At 42.8% G+C, this 20,830-nt stretch overlaps 1 protein-coding gene and 1 non-coding gene across 2 annotated transcripts in view; both read right to left on the minus strand.

The window, feature by feature from the left end:
• LOC126990921 (uncharacterized) overlaps positions 1 to 978 on the minus strand; it is a 37,512-nt gene extending 36,534 nt beyond the window's left edge. Inside the window, exon 1 of the mRNA XM_050849558.1 lies at positions 906 to 978. Within this exon, the coding sequence (XP_050705515.1) occupies positions 906 to 978 (73 nt within the window). The remainder of the gene's footprint in view (positions 1 to 905) is intronic.
• An 11,101-nt stretch (positions 979 to 12,079) lies between these two features.
• Trnaf-aaa (transfer RNA phenylalanine (anticodon AAA)) lies at positions 12,080 to 12,153 on the minus strand. Its single transcript has one exon. It is a non-coding gene; the product is annotated as a tRNA-Phe (tRNA).
• Between the last annotated feature and the right edge of the window lie 8,677 nt (positions 12,154 to 20,830).

A 20,830-nucleotide genomic window follows, 5' to 3' on the forward strand; every position in this document is an offset into this window, starting at 1 on the left:
GGCGCAGGCAAGTGTTTATAGTGGCACCATGTTCTATACTCGATTATATTGATAAGTGTAATTTAATGACGATTTTATTATGCAATGTGCATCAAACTATTAAAGATAAATTTAACCCGGTGGTGGTAGCAGCGGGGATCGTGTTTCTTAATGGTCCCCCCAAGCGAGAAAAATGAGGAAAAATCACCCCTCACACAAACCATTTCATAATATATATCAAAGCATTTGTGATCAGATTATGTATCATCTATTTTGGGGGGTTTATATCATGGCACAAATTTGGCCCGTCGCTGCTACACGGTAAAGCCGCAAATTTGGCCCGTCGCTGCTACACGGTAAAGCCGCAAATTTGGCCCGTCGCTGCTACACGGTAAAGCCACAAATTTGGCCCGTCGCTGCTACACGGTAAAGCCGCAAATTTGGCCCGTCGCTGCTACACGGTAAAGCCACAAATTTGGCCCGTCGCTGCTACACGGTAAAGCCGCAAATTTGGCCCGTCGCTGCTACACGGTAAAGCCGCAAATTTGGCGGTAAAGCCGCAAATTTGGCCCGTCGCTGCTACACGGTAAAGCCACAAATTTGGCCCGTCGCTGCTACACGGTAAAGCCGCAAATTTGGCCCGTCGCTGCTACACGGTAAAGCCGCAAATTTGGCCCGTCGCTGCTACACGGTAAAGCCACAAATTTGGCCCGTCGCTGCTACACGGTAAAGCCGCAAATTTGGCCAGTCGCTGCAACCGGGTTAAAGATAAATTTAAACGACATTCATAACGAAGCTAAGCAAGTCGAAGCTGGAAAGAACGTGGAATGTATGCCTCCATTCCAGAGACAATCACCTCCGTCATGCACTATTCACATACACACAGAGGGGTCACCGGCCTGGAAGCAGTAATCATTCCCACTTACCTGACTCACAGCCCACCGCCGCCCCCATCACCATCACCACGACCACCACGGCCCTGGCACACACCTCGGCCATTGAACACTGCAACAAAAAGGAAAAGAATAATATAGTTAATTCATTTATTTATCTATTTATTTGCGTTTGGGACTGAGCGCTTGTCAAGAATGCCTTTCCGAGGGGTCCTGGTGGTCGGCCCAGTCCGTTCTAAGTGGGACAAGAAAGTATTTTATAGTGACGCCATTCCTGTTGTTGTTAATATTGTTAATAGTAGTAGTAGTAGCATAGCTGGGCACGATAACAGAAAACCTTATTCCCGATAACCGATAACTGATAATGGAAAACCTTATCGGTGATAACCGATATTCGTTAACTGGAAACACAAATATAGGCGATAACCGATACCGATATATATATCCACAATTCCGATACTAGCTACCGATAAGTCCGATAGGCGAAAACAATACTATATTGATATTTCAAATAAAAAACATAGATGAGTTCAAATTTTCATTATCTGTATTTTAGAAAACTTACAAAGCCTGAGAACCACACGTTGACACATACATATGGACGGTAATACTAGAAACGGCTGAACCGGTGTTGTGTTATTTGGCGTCCCCACCGTCAACGCTTTTGTTTACAAATACTGGTCTCTCGTGAACTGCACATGCTCAGACCAGCAAGCGTAGACCTGTACAGTCTCACAAAGCTTTTTAACCGTAATAAAGAGTTACTGGAAGGCTGAATCAGACATACAGTACCACTACCACCATCCCCGCTGTTTCTAGAATGACACTGTACGAGTTGTATTTATATGTACAGAGTGTCGTTCTAGAAACAGCGAGTATGGTGGTACTGTATGTCCAGCAACTACTCTTAATACTCTTAATGTGTTAAAAAGCTTTGTGAGACTGTACAGGGCTATGCTTACTTTCTGAACATGCATAGTTCACGAGAGACCAGTGTTTGTAAACAAAAGCGCCAGCTTTTGACGATGGGACACCAATTAATACAACACCGGGTGCCTTCAATACTATGGCATGCTCACAAACGAATATGGAATATCAAATTTGAGGCAGTGAATAATAGTTTTGGGGGCAAAGGTAAATGATTTTTCTCTTTGATATATTGATTTTTGAGTCTAACATAAAAAGATAACCTAGTGTTTTAATGTTGATGATCTAAGTATGAAATCTCTTCACCGAAGATATTTCATACCCCGATGTTTTTTCATACAACACCGGGCGCCCGGGCCCCGCATGCGCAGTATAGAGACAACGTTTTTTTTTTTTTTTTTCTGAGAGGCGGACAAAAATAGCGATTATCGCAAGTTTGGTTACAAAAGTAACGAAGATACCGATATATATTTAAATAAGTAGCGGATGGCCGATAACCTGATTTTGTTATCAGCGATAAAGTATCGCGATAACTTATCGCGATAACGCCTAGCTATGAGTAGTAGTAGAAGTAGTAGTAGTAGTAGTAGCAGTAGTCGTAATAATAGTAGTAGCAGTAGTAGTAGTAGTAATAGTAGTAGCAGCATAGTTAATAAGCCCTTCAAGTTTGGGAAGGAGCTAGTGAACGACTGGGACAGCTTTGGTGTTTGTGTAGTCATTGCCAAGACAGTTCAGAGTTTCAGCGGAGAAGAAAAAGACGTGTGCAATTCTTTAGTGAGTGCCAATAGCTAAGAATTTCCGGAGAAGGCGAGATAGATAATGAATGCCCGGGAAGGTTTTGTTACTTAGTGAAGACTCTCTCGCCTGCTTGTATCTTATTCATTCCTTATATTCTTGTGTCTTTGTTTTTCTTTGTACCTCCTCCCACTCGCACTCTGCCAGCCGTACTGAGCGGAGGTGTGGTAGCTTTCTCTTCCGACCCGTTCGCAGAGTCAGGTCTCAATGCCACCAGCCGCTAGATTCCCGTGTTTGACTTGCAGGAGGGAGTTCACGAAGGACTTCCTCAACCAGGAAAATGATGAGTACACAGTATGTTTTTTTCTGTGAAACTGAACACAAGGAAAGTGTTAAGTTAGAAGCGATAGATAGCAAGGTACAGTTTCTGGAGGGTGTGTTGGGACTGGATGTAGCTAGTGTCGGGGAGAGTGAGTTCAAGGTAGTTGAAAAGGTAAAGAGGTTGGAAGATAGAGTAGGTGAGGTAGAGAAGATTCCTTCCAGCAGGTTAGAAAAGGGAGTGAGGCTGTTGTGGCAGATGTTAGTTACAGTGGTGTCGTGACGAGGAACAGGTACCAGGTGTTAGGAGACCAAGTTGAGAGCGATCCTAGCATCGTTCTTGTCGGTGATAGTTTAGTTAGACAGCAGGACCAGGAGTTTTGTAGGAAGGGAGCGAGGCGGCGTCATGTAATTTTCCCTGGACGTAGAATTGAGCATGTAGCTGAGAAGGATGACGACTTAGTCGTCACTCCCTCAGAGGAGACAGTGTTTGTTTACCTGGTCGGAACAAACAATGTAGTGAAAGATAGGTCAGAGGAGGTTCTAGACAAGTACAGGAAGTTTGTCGGGAAGTTGAGGGACAGCAGGAGGCGTTCAGTTGTGTGTGGTTTGCTTCCTCGGCACGATGTTTGTTCCCTCATTCTCAGTAGAATGCTGGGGATTAACGAATGTGTCAGGGATTTGTGTAGTAGTGAGGGAGTCATGTTTGTGGACGTCTGGGATCATTTTATTCATGACAGGAGCTTGTTTGCTAATGATGGACTTCACCTAAATTGTGTAGGCAAGGCGAGGCTGGGCCGAGTGTTGGATGAGGAAGTGTTGAAAGAGTTAAAGAAAAGTCAGGTGCAGCAGGAACGAGGTGTGGAAACTTCCGGCTTGGCTGGGAGTGGGAGGAGTCTTAACCCAGACGGTGAGGTCCACGGAGGTAGGAGTGTCAGGTCTCAGGTGAGGGGGGAAGTAGAGGTGTGTAGTGCTGAGGAGGACGTCAGGTCAACAGACCCCCAGGTGGGGGATACTGAGGTAGCGGTCAGGTCAACAGCCACACAGGTGAGGGGCACTGAGGTAGCGGTCAGATCACCAGACCCCCAACACGTGAGGAGCATTGAGGTAGCGGCCAGGTCAACAGCCACATAGGCGGGTGGTGAGGTAAAGGTAGTTGTAGATAGTCGGGTCTGACGCACTATTCCAGTGAAACGACAGTTGATATATGGCGCACACTCGGCGACTAAATTAAACATCTTCTATGTAAATGCCCGTAGCATTATTCAGAAGCGTAACCATTTGATAATACGTGCAATTACTGAAAAACCCGACTTCATTTTGATCACAGAAACATGGCTAACTAAATACGCGTGACAAGCATCAGTTAAGTGAAGTAGCTATCAATGGTTACAACGCGTTTGCTAAGTGTCGTCTACACAAAAAAGGTGGAGGTGTAATAATATATGCTAAAAGTATTTTAGAAGTCATTCAGCTTAACACAACCGAAACAGAGGCTTATGATTCATTGTATGTACAAGCGACGATCAATAATGAAAAGTATATTCCGGGCGTAATTTACCGACCTCCTAAATCAAATGAAGACATTGATGAAAATCTCTACGCAGAGATAAATAAAATTATCAGAAACAGAAATGCGATAATATGCGGCGACTTCAATAACCATTCTGTTAACTGGTCTGCACTCTGCCGACAGGGAAGGAGCTAGATTAATAAATTTTGCGGAAGATACATTTCTTTATCAAACAGTTACCGCGCCGACTCGAGGAAATAACATTCTGGATTTAGTCTTCACGACGGACAGCCACCTCATAACCGCCTGTGAGGTCGGCGAGCCATTTGCAAGCAGTGACCACAACATAACCAGATGCGATTTAAATATTGAAACAAAAGCACGAGAAAACTGACTCCTAATACCTAACTATAGAAAAGCAAAGTTTAAGGACCTAAGAAGAGAATTGGCTTCAGTAAATTGGAATAATTTGTTCAATAACGTCAGCGTTCAAGAAATGTATAATCGTTTTACTGCACAAATCACAGCTAGCGTAAATAAATTCATCCCACTCAAGCAACGAAGGACAGAGAATCAAAAGACGTTATGGATGACTAATTACCTGCAGAAAATCATCGTCGAAAAAAGAAAAATGTATAAGAAATATAAACTCTCACGCACTTCACAGGATCATACTAATTATATCAAAATCAAGAGAGAGTGCGAAAGGAAAATCAGAAAACAGAAACGCGACTATGAGATGAAAATATCACTTGATGCGAAGAAAATTCCCAGATTATTTTTCAGTTACATAAGAAGCAAAAAAAATGTAAAAAATAATATCGGCCCACTATTAGTAAATGGCGATACGATTAATGATGATAAAGGGATGGCGTCGGTTCTAAATTCAGCCTTTAGTAGCGTATTCACAAAAGAGAACATGACATCGATCCCAGCCCCGAGGACTATTTTTCAAGGCCCTGAAGAACATAAGCTTGCGTTGACCGAAATCGATATCAGTGAAGTGCGTGCGTACCTGCAAAAAAATTGATTCAAACAAATCTCCGGGCCCCGACAATTTATCTCCTCGCGTGTTAAGAGACCCTAGAAAGGTATTCCCTAAAATTTTAACGTTCCGGGTTTACGTGTGCCAATTGGAATCACTGTAGGAAAAAAGTAAAAGAAAATATAAAGACATGTTTTATTGATTATAAATGAAATTGTGGTACAAAAATATGTTTTCCGGAGTAATACTGGCTATGTTTTACATTAACAAAAAAAAAAAAAAAAATCATACTTTTAGATCAATGAAAAAAAAATATATATTTTGAGATTTTTGTTTCATTAAAAAAAATTAAATTAAGAAAAAAAATGTGTCCACACTAAACTAGAATGATGTTAGATGCCCCAGTCTGCCTCTCAACCCTGGGCTGCACAGCAATCATGGTGCCTGGAATGAATAGAAATGGGTGATGCCAAGTGGCCTCACTGTAGAAAAAAAGGAAAATATAATATAAAGACACGTTTTATTGATTTTAAATGGTACTCTGGTTCAAAAATAAGTGATCCGGTCCACTACTAGCTATGTTTTATAATAGCAAAATAAAAATAAAGTCTGACTTTGACTTACCAGTTATTCTTAGAGGGGGAGGGGGGCATCTCCACCCACACTCACTGAGGAGTTTCCAGCATCAGTGATTGATTTCAGTGTGATGTCTGTTGGCTGAGACATCACACTGGAGTTCAGTATCTTACATATGTCATCATCAGGAATTGGTCGCGTTCGTTTTGTGGCCATGACTCAAACCCGCAAAAAAAAAAAAAATCGCAGATAATATATACGCCAAAACTAGGTTTAGTATATGAGTCATGTTTACTGATCAGCAACTTTTACTCACTGTAACTGTAACATGTGACTACTTTCCTTCACACTTTTTTTTTATCCAAAAAACGATTCGGGTATACCTGTGCCAGTTGGATACACAACTACTTACCATACTTAGAAACAAATGCGGAGCACTGACGCACACCCTTCCCCTACGAGAGCAAGTGGAATACAGAGGATATAAACATCAAATGTTGCAAAATACCCATTGCTGTGTGAACAATGCGCGCGAAAATTAGAAACACGCAAGTGTGTGATTCGAAATGGCACAGGAATACCCTTCTAGGGTTAAAAGAATGTAGTCAACAGCTAGAATTACCCATAACGTTAATTTTTTTTTTTTTTTTTTACGTTGTTGCCTATTGCGCCGGTAGGCATCTTCCCGGTGGGGCCTGATGGTCGGCCCAAGGCTTCTTCCAGGTGGGGCCTGATGGGCGGCCCAGCCCGTTCTGGCGCAGGCGAGTGTTTGTAGTGGCGCCATCTTGCATTGGCTCATGCTGCCCCCCGGAACTCGTTCTTGATTCGCTTGGACGGCTTCCTCTAGAGTCTGGGTTGATGGGTGGTCTTCAGGACAGCATGTGGTTAGTTTTAAGCCACTCGGCGGTGACTGAAAAATCCGAGTGGTAGCGTGAGGATTCGAACCCGCGTCGTCCATCACGCGGCGAATGTGGGTCCAGTACGCTATCACTTCGGCCACCGCCTACCCAATGTTCAACATGTCATTAGCACAGGCTAGTCTGCCTCTAGAGTGGAAAAAGGCCAATGTTACCCCGATATTTAAAAAAAGGAGATAAAAAACAAGCCAGTAAATATCGTCCTATCAGCCTTACGTCTGTCCTAATTAAATTATTCGGAAAAAAAAAATCAGGGATAAAATTATCACTTTCCTTGAAACAAATGATTTGATAACTGATAAACAGCATGGATTTCGTAGTAATCGATCTTGCCTTACCAACTTATTAACTTTTTTCAACGACGTTTATTCAAGTTGGGACGCCCGAGCCCCATATGACGTAATTTACCTAGACTTTCAGAAAGCGTTTGATAAAGTTCCCCACGTTAGGCTTATTTCAAAACTGCGTTCCCACGGTATTAGTGACCATCTGTGTGCGTGGACTCATGACTGGCTCACCGACAGAAAACAACGTGTAGTTCTTAATGGTGAAACATCCGATTGGCAAACCCGTAACCAGTGGCGTGCCCCAAGGTTCGGTCCTGGGGCCAACACTATTCATAGTTTACGTGAACGATTTAGAGACTGATGTCCTGTCAAAAGTAGCCAAATTCGCCGACGACACCAAATTAGGAGGTACAGTAACGAGCAGTAAAAATTGCGAGAACATTCAATCAGACTTAATAAGACTTGCCGATTGGAGTTTCAACGTAGATAAATGTAAAGTAATGCACATAGGTGAAAATAATCCTAACTTTAAATATGAGCTTCAAGGACATGAGTTCAGCGAAGTAAAACAAGAAAAAGATCTTGGTGTCATTATCAGTAACTCTCTTAAAATGAGTGGTCAATGTTCTGCAGCGAGTAAAACAGCCAATATGATCTCAAGAAACTTTGATCATAAATCACCCGAACTTATGAAGAGATTATATTTAGCATTTGTAAGACCACACCTAGAATACTCCGTTCAGTTCTGGTTACCGAATTATATAAAATATCAAGTTTTGCTAGAAAGGATACAGCGACGAGCAACCAAACAAATTCCAACGCTCCGTAACTTGACGTATGACGAGCGTTTAAAGCGTTTAGATATGTTTTCTTTAAAGAAGCGAAGAGTAAGAGGGGACATAATTGAAGTGTTCAAAATCATTAATAGATTCGAAAGCATTAACCCAGATAGTCTATTTCAGAGAGACACCAACACAATAACACGCAGCAACGGCATGAAGTTAAAGGGAAACCGATGTAACACATTGGCGCGCAGAAGTTATTTCAATAATAGAGTCGTCGATCACTGGAATAGACTCCCACCGTCAGTAGTTAGCGCACAGAGTATTAATAGCTTCAAATCTTCATTGGATAAGTATATCAGGGATAAAAGAGTTTACTGACCCTTTTTCATATGTTTCAGGCAGTGAGGTGTGGGAACAGTAAGGTTAACAGGATACTGGAGCGTACCCCTGTACCGAAGGTAAACGAGGATCAAGCCTCTACCGGTAACCCCTGAAACTACATCTCACCCCATCGTGAGCAGTCCAATTTAATACTAGCTTTTTTTTTTTTTATGACTCAACTACATACACTGTTTACTGACCCTTTTTCGTTTGTCTCAGGCAGCCTGCAGCACTAGTAAAACCTGAGGACATTAGTTTCCCCCACAGCCTAGGTCACCAGTAGTGTAAGTTAAAGGTAGTAATTTCCTCTTATTTCTCTCTTTACTGTAAAATTTCCATGTCCCTTTCTTCCTTAAAGGCACATGGTGTTCTCTTCTAACTATTTCCTGCTGGAACGTTGCCGGAGGGAGAGGTGGGTGGGGAGGAGCCTTCATATATTCTATCCTGTCTTACCACACGTAGATTACTTGTAGTAGAGGTAGTAAACAGACACCCTCGCCATAGACCGACAGGTCTTCTGGTGTCTGTTCTTCCTATGTATTCCTATGTATTCCTAATACTTCTGATTCCAAGTACTGATTCCCTAAGGGACGTTCCACTGGTGATCTTCCCTTCCTGACTGACATCTGGCTTTTCCTTCTCCTCTCTTTCATCATTGCTTCTTATCTTCCTTCCTTCTTGGGCGGCTTTTCCGATACCCTACGCCCCAGTCCACCCAGCAGTGAGTGTGTACCAGGTATTAATCGGGTGTTGTGTCCCGTCTCCTGAGGTCTGTTCCCTTCTCGTATAATTCCTTCCTCTTCTGTCTCTCTCCGGCTTATGACCACAGATGTTGCGCCGACTAAACGAAACTTTCCAACTTCCTTCCTTCCTTCCTTTTTTAAGTCCTTAATTTCTTATCAACTTTCCTCTCTGCTTCCTTACTTCCGGCCGTATTCTCAGTGAATCTCTTCCCCCTTCACGCGAGGAAACAAGGCTTCGTGGACCAAACGGTATTCTCAGTGACGAGGAGTGTCTTTGATGCAGCGCGCGAAGCAGCGAGCGGGAAAAAAATGAACTAATTTCCTCTCTTGACGAAGAGGAGGTGAAGGCCCGCTCTTCGCTAATATCTTCGCACATTTAATGCTTTATTACAACATTTTTCCATGTTGCTGTATTATTAATTGGGTATAAGAACAATTTAAGTTTTCTAGGCCTTATATAAAAAATAACACAATGCGAGAGATAATATTTTTTTCTGTTTATTCAAGACTTCACGGTTCCTATGATAATTTAATCCAACACTGGAACACACCTCTCAACCAGCACGCCCCGCCCTTTAGTCTCAACTATTCACAACAGTTATCTTTTTTGAGCGTTTGTAGGGCGGGCACTTCGAACCATAAGCATGCATTAAGATTGCTGGGATGAATTTTAAAGTGACGGACTAACAGGCTTTCTCCGGGCGCTTGTTTCACAAGTCTGTGTGAATATGTGGTGGTATGTCGTACTCCGTGCTGGGCTTCCCACAGCCAATCTTCAAACTAGTGACGTCACCTGTGGGTGGAGCTTAGCAAAGCTCAGCAATATAGATTATACCATTTTCCACCCACTGATAGGAGCTCTAAAGCTAGTTAAAATATATTTACAAGTGAGAAATAACGAAGGGAGAAAGAGATGTCTCATGGAACAGGAGGAAAATAAATAAAATAAAAGCAGTTTATTCTAACGAGGTCTCCTAAGCTCCGCCCACAGGTAACGGGATGATATGAAAGCAAAGCAAACTTAGCCACCAACCAATTAAATGCATCAATGTAAAATTTCTGCTATATATAATGTATGTCACTGTATCAAGCACTGTTTACATAAATATTAGTCACACTATATAATCCATTATAGAAATGTACCCAAATTGCATTAAGGTTTCGGTTTTCAACGTTTGTTTGATTTGCAGTAGTACCAACACTACACGGAAAGATTGTTTCGAAGGTTAGGGGCTGGGCATACCCTTCAACGGAAACACACTCTCTAAGAGACGCTTCGACGAAGAGGGAAGAGCTTCACTGAGAATATGGCGGTTAGATACTTCGTTTTCTCTCTCTTCCCTCCTTCCTTCATTCATTCATTCATTCATTCCCTCCTCTCTTTCTGTCTTTCTTTTTTTCTTTCTTTCTTTCTTTTTTTCTTTCTCTCTTTCTTTTTCTTTTTTTCTTTCTCTCTTTCTTTTTCTTTTTTTCTTTCTCTCTTTCTTTTTCTTTTTTTCTTTCTCTCTTTCTTTTTCTTTTTTTCTTTCTCTCTTTCTTTTTCTTTTTTTCTTTCTCTCTTTCTCTCTTTCTCTCTTTCTCTCTTTCTCACTCTTTCTCTCTCTCTTTCTCTCTCTACTTCTCTCTCTCTTTCCTCTCTCTTTCTTTCTCTCTTTCTTTCTCTATTTCTTTCTCTCTTTTTTTCTTTCTTCTTTTCTTTCTTTCTTTCTTTCTTTCTTCCCTCCTTCCTTTCTTCCTTCCTTCCTTCCCTTCTTCCTTCATTTATTACTTACTTTCTTTTTTCCCTCCTTCTTCTCCTTTTCCTTTCTCTGTTCTTTTTTTTTCCGTCCCCAACTTCCTACCTCCCTTCTCTACTATCCTTCCTTTCATCCTTCTTTCCCTTCCTTCTTCCCTCCCTTCCTTCTTCCTTCCTTACTTGATTCTTACCTTCCTTCCTTCCTTCCTTCCTTCCTCTCTTCCTTTTCTGCCCTCCTCAAAAGCTGAAACCCAACTAGCCCGCTTAGCATCGCATCCAAATCTTTACCTCACTTCCCCGCTCCCTTCCCTTCCCTTCCCCTTCCTCCTTCCTATCCCTTCCTTCCTCTCCGTTCCCTCCGCGCCCCGCCCATACAGATATTTAGCAACATAACCTTACAAGCTCATTCTCTATTCCCTCGTCTCAAAAGTTCTTTGGTAGACTTCATCGGACAAACTTCAGAAGAGATTGAATGTCGTCTCCAGTGGCATTTGAATAGCTTCTCTCTCTCTCTCTCTCTCTCTCTCTCTCTCTCTCTCTCTCTCTCTCTCTCTCTCTCTCTCATATCTCTGTTCTCTTGTATTTTATTTTCTATTCCAATCTACTTTCTCTAAAAAAATAAAACACTTGAGCTTCGAATAATTCACTGGGCCTTGTTACAGTGACCCAGGATGATCTAGTCTGTAATCTCAGTTCTTACGATCATTTTCCTTAAGTACAGCCTATAGCACCGATAGGCTTTATTGGTGGGGTCCTGTTGGTCGGCCCCAGCCCGTCATGGCGCAGGGAAGTGTTTATAGCGGCCCCATCTTGCTTGGCTCATGCTGCCCCCCCGGAGTTCATTCTTGATTCACTTGGACAGTTCCGATAGAGTCCGGGTTGATGGTGGTCTTCAGGACAGCATGTGGGTAGTCTTAGGCCACTCGGCGGTGACTGAACAGTGAACAAGTGTCTGGTACGCGTCGATAAAGGCGTTCAAACACGAGTGACGGATAATAATATACTGGTGACAAATCTCAAAAGAGTTAGTTTCGTAAATCTGCGTCAGAATCAACAGACACGCAAGTTATCAGATGTTTCTAACGCAGATGATGGTTGGGTGATGTTTATCGGAAAAGTTGGAAAGTTTTGTTTAGTGGGCGCAACATCTGTGGTCATATGCCGGAGAAAGACAGAAGGGGAAGAAATTATAGGAGAAGGGAACAGACCCCAGGAGACGGGACACAACCCCCGATTAATACCTGGTACCCATTCACTGCTGGGTGGTCAGGGGCGTAGGGTATCGGAAAAGCCGCCCAAATTTTTCCACTCCGCCCGGGAATCGAACCCGGGCTCTCTCGAATTTTAGCCAAGTGTGCTAACCACTGCACTACGAAGCCCCAGATGTTTATTGGATCAAATACTTACTCAGCAGAACACATTCGTCCACTTTAGGGAAACAGAACTAAATATTAAGTCTTCTGAGGTGTAACAGTGAAATCATTTGTTATATATATATATATATATATATATATATATATATATATATATATATATATATATATATATATATATATATTTACAGTAAAGGAAGCAGCTCAAGGGCAATAAAAAATAATAATGTGAAAAAAAGGCCCTTCAAACAATGCCCCGATAAAAATGAGTTCAGAAGAGTGGCCGAAAGAGAGGAAGGTCAATATCGGGAGGAGAAGTGTGTCAGTACTCTCCCCTTCAAAGAGTGTAAGTCGTAGGCGAAATCACTTGATATATAGACAAAGGAAAGACTAAAACACCTTAGAAAATAACACTTTAATGAAGCCAGGCGACGAATAAAAAAATAAAAAAAATCAGGCAAAATATATATATAGGTACAAGTATATTGCATGGGGATACTGTTTCTCTTGTCGACATTGGTGGCTTTGAAGCAACAGTCACCACCCAGCTACTTTTTATGCCTTGATAAAGTTTGAAGAAGTTATGAAGTGCATGTAGTTTGATGTGAAAAGCGAGATAATTTTTCCGTAGTCTCCCTTTTCACTGCACCTACTCTGGGCCACGACAACCCAGCAACTTTTAGGTCCCCTTCACACTGTGCCAACTCAGCATCCGGCGATCGTTTCTAGACCTCTTTCCGACCATGTGCGACCCTTCCACATCAAAAGTTCACACCCAAGATCTCGAGTACCCGGAGTCGCTGGGTTGTCGTGGCCCAGAGTCGGCACAGTGTGAACGGGTCCTTAGAGAGCAAGGTGAACTGTTCTCCGGTGCTTATTGAGACAACTGGGAAATGAAGTGAGGATACGGAAGGGTCTTTGGTAGCCTTGCAGCACCCCCTCACCTCTCGTGTATGTTTGGGGGTCTTCGTGGTGCAGTGGTTAGCAAACTCGGCTCACAACCGAGAGAGCCGGGGTTCGATTCCCGGGCGGAGTGGAAAAATTTGGACGGCTTTTCCGATACCCTACGCCCCTGTCCACCCAGCAGTGAATGGGTACCAGGTATTAATCGGGGGTTGTGTCCCGTCTCCTGGGATCTGTTCCCTTCTCCTATAATTCCTCCCCCTTCTGTCTCTCTCCGGCTTATGACCACAGATGTTGCGCCGACTAAACGAAACTTTACAAACTTTCCCGTGTATGCCTTACCATGGTGACTAACGGCCCTTTCGGCAGGTGTCTTTCTGCACTTAATCATGGCCATTAGTCTGTCGCCAGGCAAATATATTCTAACATAAGTACAATTGTTCACGTTATCGATTGTGGTCGCCAACTCATCTCCGTCAGTACAGTATTAACATCGTGGACGGACTCCCACCGGCCACATCACCTTTCCAAGACACAGCTCCGCAGGTCACAGTCATTATTTGCGCTATGAATCAATATCAGCTGAATTATCCCCACACCACTGTTCCTGGAGCATCCAACCCACGGTGCGCAGCTGTGGTCATCCAGGGAAGGCCGTGCCTGGTTACACATCCTGCGCCTGCGTAGTGATGGTGGGATGGTGAAGATGGTAGTCGTAGTAGTAGTTGTTGTAGTAGTAGTAGTAGTAGAGTAGTAGTAGTAGTAGTAGTAGTGATAGCAGTACCAGCAGCAGGAGGAGAAGAGGGAGTATTGGTAGTAGTAGTGGTAGTAGTAGTAGTAGTGGTGGTAGTAGTAGTAGTAGTAGTAGTAGAAGTAGTAGTAGATGATGATAAGCTGTTATGTATAAATTTAGTGCTAAGTAGTATTAGTGATACGGTTGGATGCCACAGTCATTACCGAGCATCAAAGGATAATGACTCATATTAAGCAATTATATTACGTTCAATTTAAAAAAAAAAAAAAAAAGAGTTCACACAAAACCGGGGTCACCGGTGAGGACGTGTCCGGGGTCGCCGCGGCTTGCATCTCTGCGCAGTGAATGGCTCAACACCCGAGGAGGGAGGGGCCGGGAAGATTTTTTTTTTTATATATACACAGAAAAGGATGCAGCTCAAGGGCGCAAGATACAAAACAGCGCGCAATGACGCTACTCCCGCAAAGTGTTCAGATGAAGCTTCCGAAACAGAGATCAAAATAGTCATTTGAAGAGTCTTAATACTCTCCTTTTGCAGGCGTTCAAGTCACACGCAGAAGGATATATAGAGGAAGGAAGGCTATTTCAGATTTTACCAGCGAAAGGGCTGAAAGAATTTAGATGCTGATTAACTCTCGCATAAGGGATTTGTATAATACAGGGGTGAGCTTAACCCGGTAGCAGCGACGGGCCAAACCTGTGGCTTTACCGTGTAGCAGCGACGGGCCAAATTTGTGGTTTTTCGTGTAGCAGCGACGGGCCAAATTTGTGGCTTTACGTGTAGCAGCGACGGGCAAAATTTGTGGCTTTACCGTGTAGCAGCGACGGGCCAAATTTGTGCCATGATTTAAACCCCCCAAAATAGATGAGACATAATCCGATCACAAATGCTTTGATATATATTATGAAATGGTTTGTGTGAGGGGTGATTTTTTCTCATTTTTCTCGCTTGGGGGGACCATTAAGAAACATGGTCCCCGCTGCTACCACCACCGGGTTAAGTAGAAAGTCGAGTGCAGCGGGGCCGAGGGAGGGGGGGGAGGTATGCAGTGAGCAAGTTGAAAGAGCAGTCAGTATGAAAATATCAATAGAAGATAGAAGGAAAGGTAGTACGAAATTCCTAGTGGATTTTTTATTTTTTTTTAAGTCTATACCTATAGTGCCGGTAGGCTGCTTGAGGGGCCTGGATGGTATTCGGCCCCAGCCCGTCATGGCGCAGGCAAGTGTTTATAGTGGCGCCATCCTCTCTTGGCTCATGCTGCCCCCCGGAACTCCTTCTTGATTCACTTGGACGGTTCCTCTAGAGTCCGGATTGATGGGTGGTCTTCAGGACAGCATGTGGATATTTTTAAGCCACTCGGCGGTGACTGAAAAATCCCAGGTGGTAGCGTGGGGATTCGAACCCGCGTCGTCCATCACGCGTTGAATGTAGGCCCAGCACGCTACCACTCAGCCACCGCCTGCCCCAATTTCACAGAAACATTCGATCGTTTGGAAGACTCGATCACGTACAGATCCTTAAAAAAAAACAGACTTATTCATTCCAACAAGAGAAGATGGCGCCACTATAAACACTTGCCTGCGCCATGACGGGCTGGGGCCGACTACCATCTAGGCCCCTCACGAATAGCCTATCGGCGCTATAGGACACGTAAAAAAAAAAAAAAAAAAAAAACGTACCACAGCGGCAGAAATGCCGCACAGCGGTTTCGGTGGTCATGTGTTGCTGTGGGCGCCTTCACACATGCGGTGTTTGCCACTTGCAGCGAGGGATAGTTGTCTGTCAACACTGGGAGGAAGGGCACGCCACCACTTTGCATCATTGGAAAAGCTGGTATGCACTATATTTTCCATCATATGAACTTTCAATTAATGTATATTGAAAATGTAAGTATCTTACATATTAATTCTGTATACCTCTGTACAACAAACATCTGCATATAAATTTCAGGGTTATGACTAATTAAAAATTATCATGACACGGAGCTGCTGATCTCCGAGATTGAAAGACGGCCTTGTTTGTGGGATCCCTCAAGAGAGGATTAGAAATATGACTGAAGGAGATACCGAAGCGGATGCAGCAGACACCACACTTGACCGTAGATGTCCAGGTGCCGTGCGGTTGCCGTTCGCCGAAGCGGCAGAAACCGCTCATGTGAAAGGGGCCTTATTTGTCCTCTGCGTTGCAAGTTTCTAAGTCTTTGGATATTTCTGCTTTGTGTATGAACGTATCCGTATTTACCTGTGTATCGCCCCTCACTTGAGTCACGGCCGTCAGCTCACGTAACAAAGACAGGCAACAATGCAGAGAGGCAGAGGTGAGGAAAGCGATGAGGTATTCAGAATAAAAGTATTGGAAGGTGACGAACGTTTGGGTCCGTAAAGGTTAGGTTATGAGAGGGACTAATGAAAGAGTATTGATGATTTGTGAGTGTGTGTGTGTGTGTGTGTGTGTGTGTGTGTGTGTGTGTGTGTGTGTGGATATATATATATATATATATATATATATATATATATATATATATATATATAGAGAGAGAGAGAGAGAGAGAGAGAGAGAGAGAGAGAGAGAGAGAGAGAGAGAGAGAGAGAGAGAGAGAGAGACCGACCGACCGACAGACAGACAGACCGACTCATCTACCACTCTTTTAGTAAACCAATTAGTGCCTATGTCCTTGTTGAATCTGAATTTTTCCACTTTTTAAACCCATTACTGCGTGTCCTACCCGGTTCTCTTACCATTAGAACCTTACTAATATCCCCCTTATTAAAGCCCTTCAACCGTTTATAAACCTCGATCAAGTCTCCTCGCATCCTCCGCCTTGCTAGAGAATGTAAGTTTATTTGTTTAAGTCTTTCCTCAAATGGCAAGTTTTTAACGCGTGAATTATCTTTGTCATCCTCCTCTGTACCGATTCCAGCATTTTGACATACATTCTATAGTAAGGTGACTAAATCTGAATCGCTTAATCAACTGGAGGTCAAACTAATGTTAAACGCAGCTTGACATATATTCGACATACATTCTATAGTAAGGTGACCAAAACTGCACCGCATATTCAAGATGAGGTCTATCTAGTGCTAAATACAGCTTGAGGATGACTTCGGCGCTTCTGTTGCTTACGCTCCTTGAAATGAATCCCAGTACCCGCGAACCATCTCAGTCATCCTCCTCTGTACCAATTCTAACATTTTGATATCCATTCTATAGTAAGGTGACCAGTACTGCACCGCATAATCCAGAAGAGGTCTAACTATATGCTAAATGCAGCTTGACATACATTTGACATACATTCTATAGTAAGGTGACCAAAACTGCACCGCATATTCAAGATGAGGTCTAACTAATGCCAAATACAGCTTCAGAATGATTTCGGAGCTTCTGTTGCTTACGCTCCTTGAAATGAATCCTAGTACCCGTGAATCATTTTTTTCATTCTCCTCTGTACCGATTCTAACATTCTGATATCCATTCTACAGTAAGGTGACTAAAACTGCGCCGCATATTCAAAATGAGGTCCAACTGATGCCAAATACAACTTGAGGATGACTTCTGCGCTTCTGTTGCTTACGCTTCTTGAAATGAATCCCAGTATCCGCGAACCATCTTTGTCATCCTCCTCTGTACCGATTCTAACATGCTGATATCCTTTCTATAGTAAGGTTACCAAAACTGCACCGCATATTCAAGATGAGGTCTAACTAATGCCACATTCAACATGAGGATGACTTCTGCGCTTTTGTTCCTTACGCTCCTTGAAATGAATCCCATTACCCGCGAACCATCTCTGCCATCCTCCTCTGTACCGATTCTGACATTTTCATATCCATTCTATATAGCATGGCGCACCATGCCTGTCACCCAGCGTCAACTCGGCAGGGGGCAGCCACGGCCTTGATCTACTCCGGCACGAGCTTGCTTGACACTTTTAGGCCGTCTTAGGACAATTTAAGTTAGCCCAGCTAGGGATCGAACCGAAGAGTTTAAATTTAAAGCAGATGAAGTAGTATCGCTGGAGTAATTTATGTTAAGGAAATGCAAACACTAGACTGAAAATTATCAAGCACTTTCGTAAGGTCTGTGTGTGTGGGTGAGTGTGTGTGTGTGTGTGTGTGTGTGTGTGTGTGTGTGTGTGTGTGTGTTGTAGTAGTAGTGGTGGTAGTAGTAGTAGTAGTAGTAGTAGTAGTAGTAGCAGCAATAATCATACATCACGGTACTCACTATAAATGAAATTCGCCCGCGCTACAAACGGTCGGCTGAAGTCGTCCAAGAAATCCCCCAAGAAAGCTAAGATTGAAAAAGAAAAGAAAGAAGAAAAAGAAAAGAAAGAAAACAGTATTACTAGTAGTAGTAGTAGTAGTAGTAGTAGTAGTAGTAGTAGTAGTAGTAGTTGTCTTACTAGTAGTTGTAGTTGTTGCTGTTGTTGTTGTTGTTGTTCTTATTCTTATTCTTATTCTTGTTCTTGTTATTGTTCTTGTTGCTGTTGCTGTTGCTAATATTGGCTACGATGCGCTCCGTAAAGTCTCGGATGAGTGACTCTCCTGCCGTCAGTCTGAAATGATCGTTCAGGCTTCTTAATAATTCTCTAACTTCCCTGTCCTCCTTCGCTTCTTCCTTCCTCCCTCCCAACTCTCCTTCACCACTTATAGTCTTCCTCTCTCTCCTCCTCCTCCTCCTCCTCCTCCTCTTCCTCACTTTTGCACACTGATATTTTTGGTACTAGTTGCGAGTGAATGGCCTTGGAGGGGAGATTATTAATATTACGGAATTATTATTGCTATTATTATTATTATTATTATTATTATTATTATTATTATTATTATTATTATTATTACTATTATTATTATTAGTTGTTGTTGTTGTTGTAGTAGTAACAGTAGTAGTAGTAGTAGTAGTAGTAGTAATAATAGTAGTAGTAGTAGTAGTAGTAGTAGTAGTAGTAGTAGTAGTAGTAGTAGTAGTAGTAGTAGTAGTAGTAGTAGTAGCAGCAATAGTAATAGTAGTAGTAGTAGTAGTAGTAATAGTAGTAGTAGTAGTAGTAGTAGTAGCAGTAGTAATAGTAATAGTAATAGTAGTAGTAGCAGTAGTAGTAGTAGTAGTAGTAGTAGTAGTAGTAGTAGTAATAGTAGTAGTAGTAGTGCCCCTACAAAAAGAGTTTAGAAGAGTGACCAAAAGAGAGGTTCAAGTCTTAGGCAGGAGGAAATACAGACGAAGGAAGGCTATTCTAGATTTAATCAGCGTGAGGGATGAAAGAACGAGGATGCTGGTTAACTCTTGCATAGGGGATTTAGATAGCAGAGGGGTGTGCACGAGTAGAAAGTCGAGTGGAGAGGGGCCGCGGTTAGCAAGTTCAGAAGAGTAGCATGTGTGTGGGTGTGAAAATATCGATAGAAGATACAGAGGCAACATGGCGGCGGAATTTAATAGGTAGAAGACTGCTAGTAAGAGAGGAGGAGACGAAGGGCCTTTGACCCTTAGTAATTGGTGTTTCACAATATTGTAAAAACTTATAAGGTGAAAATATTAAAAAAGGTTATAAACTTTTTGCGTGATGTGGAGTATGCATCTCAAGTGTGGGGGGCTCCACTCACACAGCTCTTCTGGACAGAGTGGAGTCTAAGGCTCTTCGTCTCATCAGCTCTCCTCCTCTTACTGATAGTCTTCTACCTCTTAAATTCCGCCGCCATGTTGCCTCTCTTTCTATCTTTTATCGATATTTTCACGCTGACTGCTCTTCTGAACTTGCTAACTGCATGCCTCCCCCCCTCCCGCGGCCCGCTGCACACGACTTTCTACTCATGCTCATCCCTATACTGTCCAAACCCCTTATGCAAAAGTTAACCAGCATCTTCACCCTTTCATCCCTCACGCTGGTAAACTCTGGAACAATCTTCCTTCATCTGTATTTCCTCCTGCCTACGACTTGAACTCTTTCAGGAGGAGGGTATCTGGACACCTCTCCTTCCGAAACTGACCTCTCTTTCGGCCATCTCTTTGGATTCTTTTTTTTATGAGCAGCGAGTTGCGGGCTTGTTTTTTATTATTGTTTCCTCTTTTTGTGCCCTTGAGCTGTGTCCTTTGTTGTTAAAAAAAAAATATATATATAAACTTGAATCTGTTCCTTGAGTCGCTGGCGGGGCTGTCAGCTTTATTATACCATTAAAGCGGGCAGCATTAGGTAAGGTTTGGGGTAACTGGTATAGCTACGCCTGGCCTCGGTGGGTGAGTGTATACATTCTTTATGGTGCCTGCTCTTCCATGTTTCCTAGTCATCCTCCTCCTACTACTACGACTACTACTACTACTACTACCACTACTACTACTGCTACTACTACTACTACTACTACTACTACTACTAATAATAATAATAATAATAATAATAATAATAGTAATAATAATCCTTATCCTCCTCCTCCTCCTCCTCCTCCTCCACCTCCTCCTTCTCCTCCTAATTCTTCAGCGTCTTCTATTATGCACCGTATTGGAGAAGTTGATCACTGAGAGAGAGAGAGAGAGAGAGAGAGAGAGAGAGAGAGAGAGAGATAGAGGTGGGGGCGGGCACGCGGGTCTACACACACACACACACACTCTCCACAAGGCCGCTGACCCCCGTCGCCGCCACCCGCTCTCCGCCACCGCAGCTTTCGTAACCTTCAACTCGTCTTCAGGTAATAACAACAACAACGATAATAATAATAATAATAATAATAATAATAATAATAATAATAATAATAATAATAATGGTATCAGCAACATGTATCATTCCGGATCTATACGTGTCTCTCCCGTGTCTCGAAGTTCCAAGGGTGACGTAAACTTCCTATTATCTTAACTTCATTACACACCGTCTCCTGAACGACCTCACCCGTAGTTGTTTGTTTGTTTGTGTGTTTGTATCCGGGTTTTTTTCTAGTGTCATTTTAATGTCCACCTGTTGACCTCTCTCCACATGTGTCAGTTGGATTTTTTTATGATTTTCCCGTCTGTTTTTTTTTCCTATCTCAAGGCGGTGTAAATACTTTAGG

The sequence above is a fragment of the Eriocheir sinensis genome, unplaced genomic scaffold (assembly GCF_024679095.1).
Source record: "Eriocheir sinensis breed Jianghai 21 unplaced genomic scaffold, ASM2467909v1 Scaffold223, whole genome shotgun sequence".
Lineage (NCBI taxonomy): Eukaryota > Metazoa > Arthropoda > Malacostraca > Decapoda > Varunidae > Eriocheir > Eriocheir sinensis.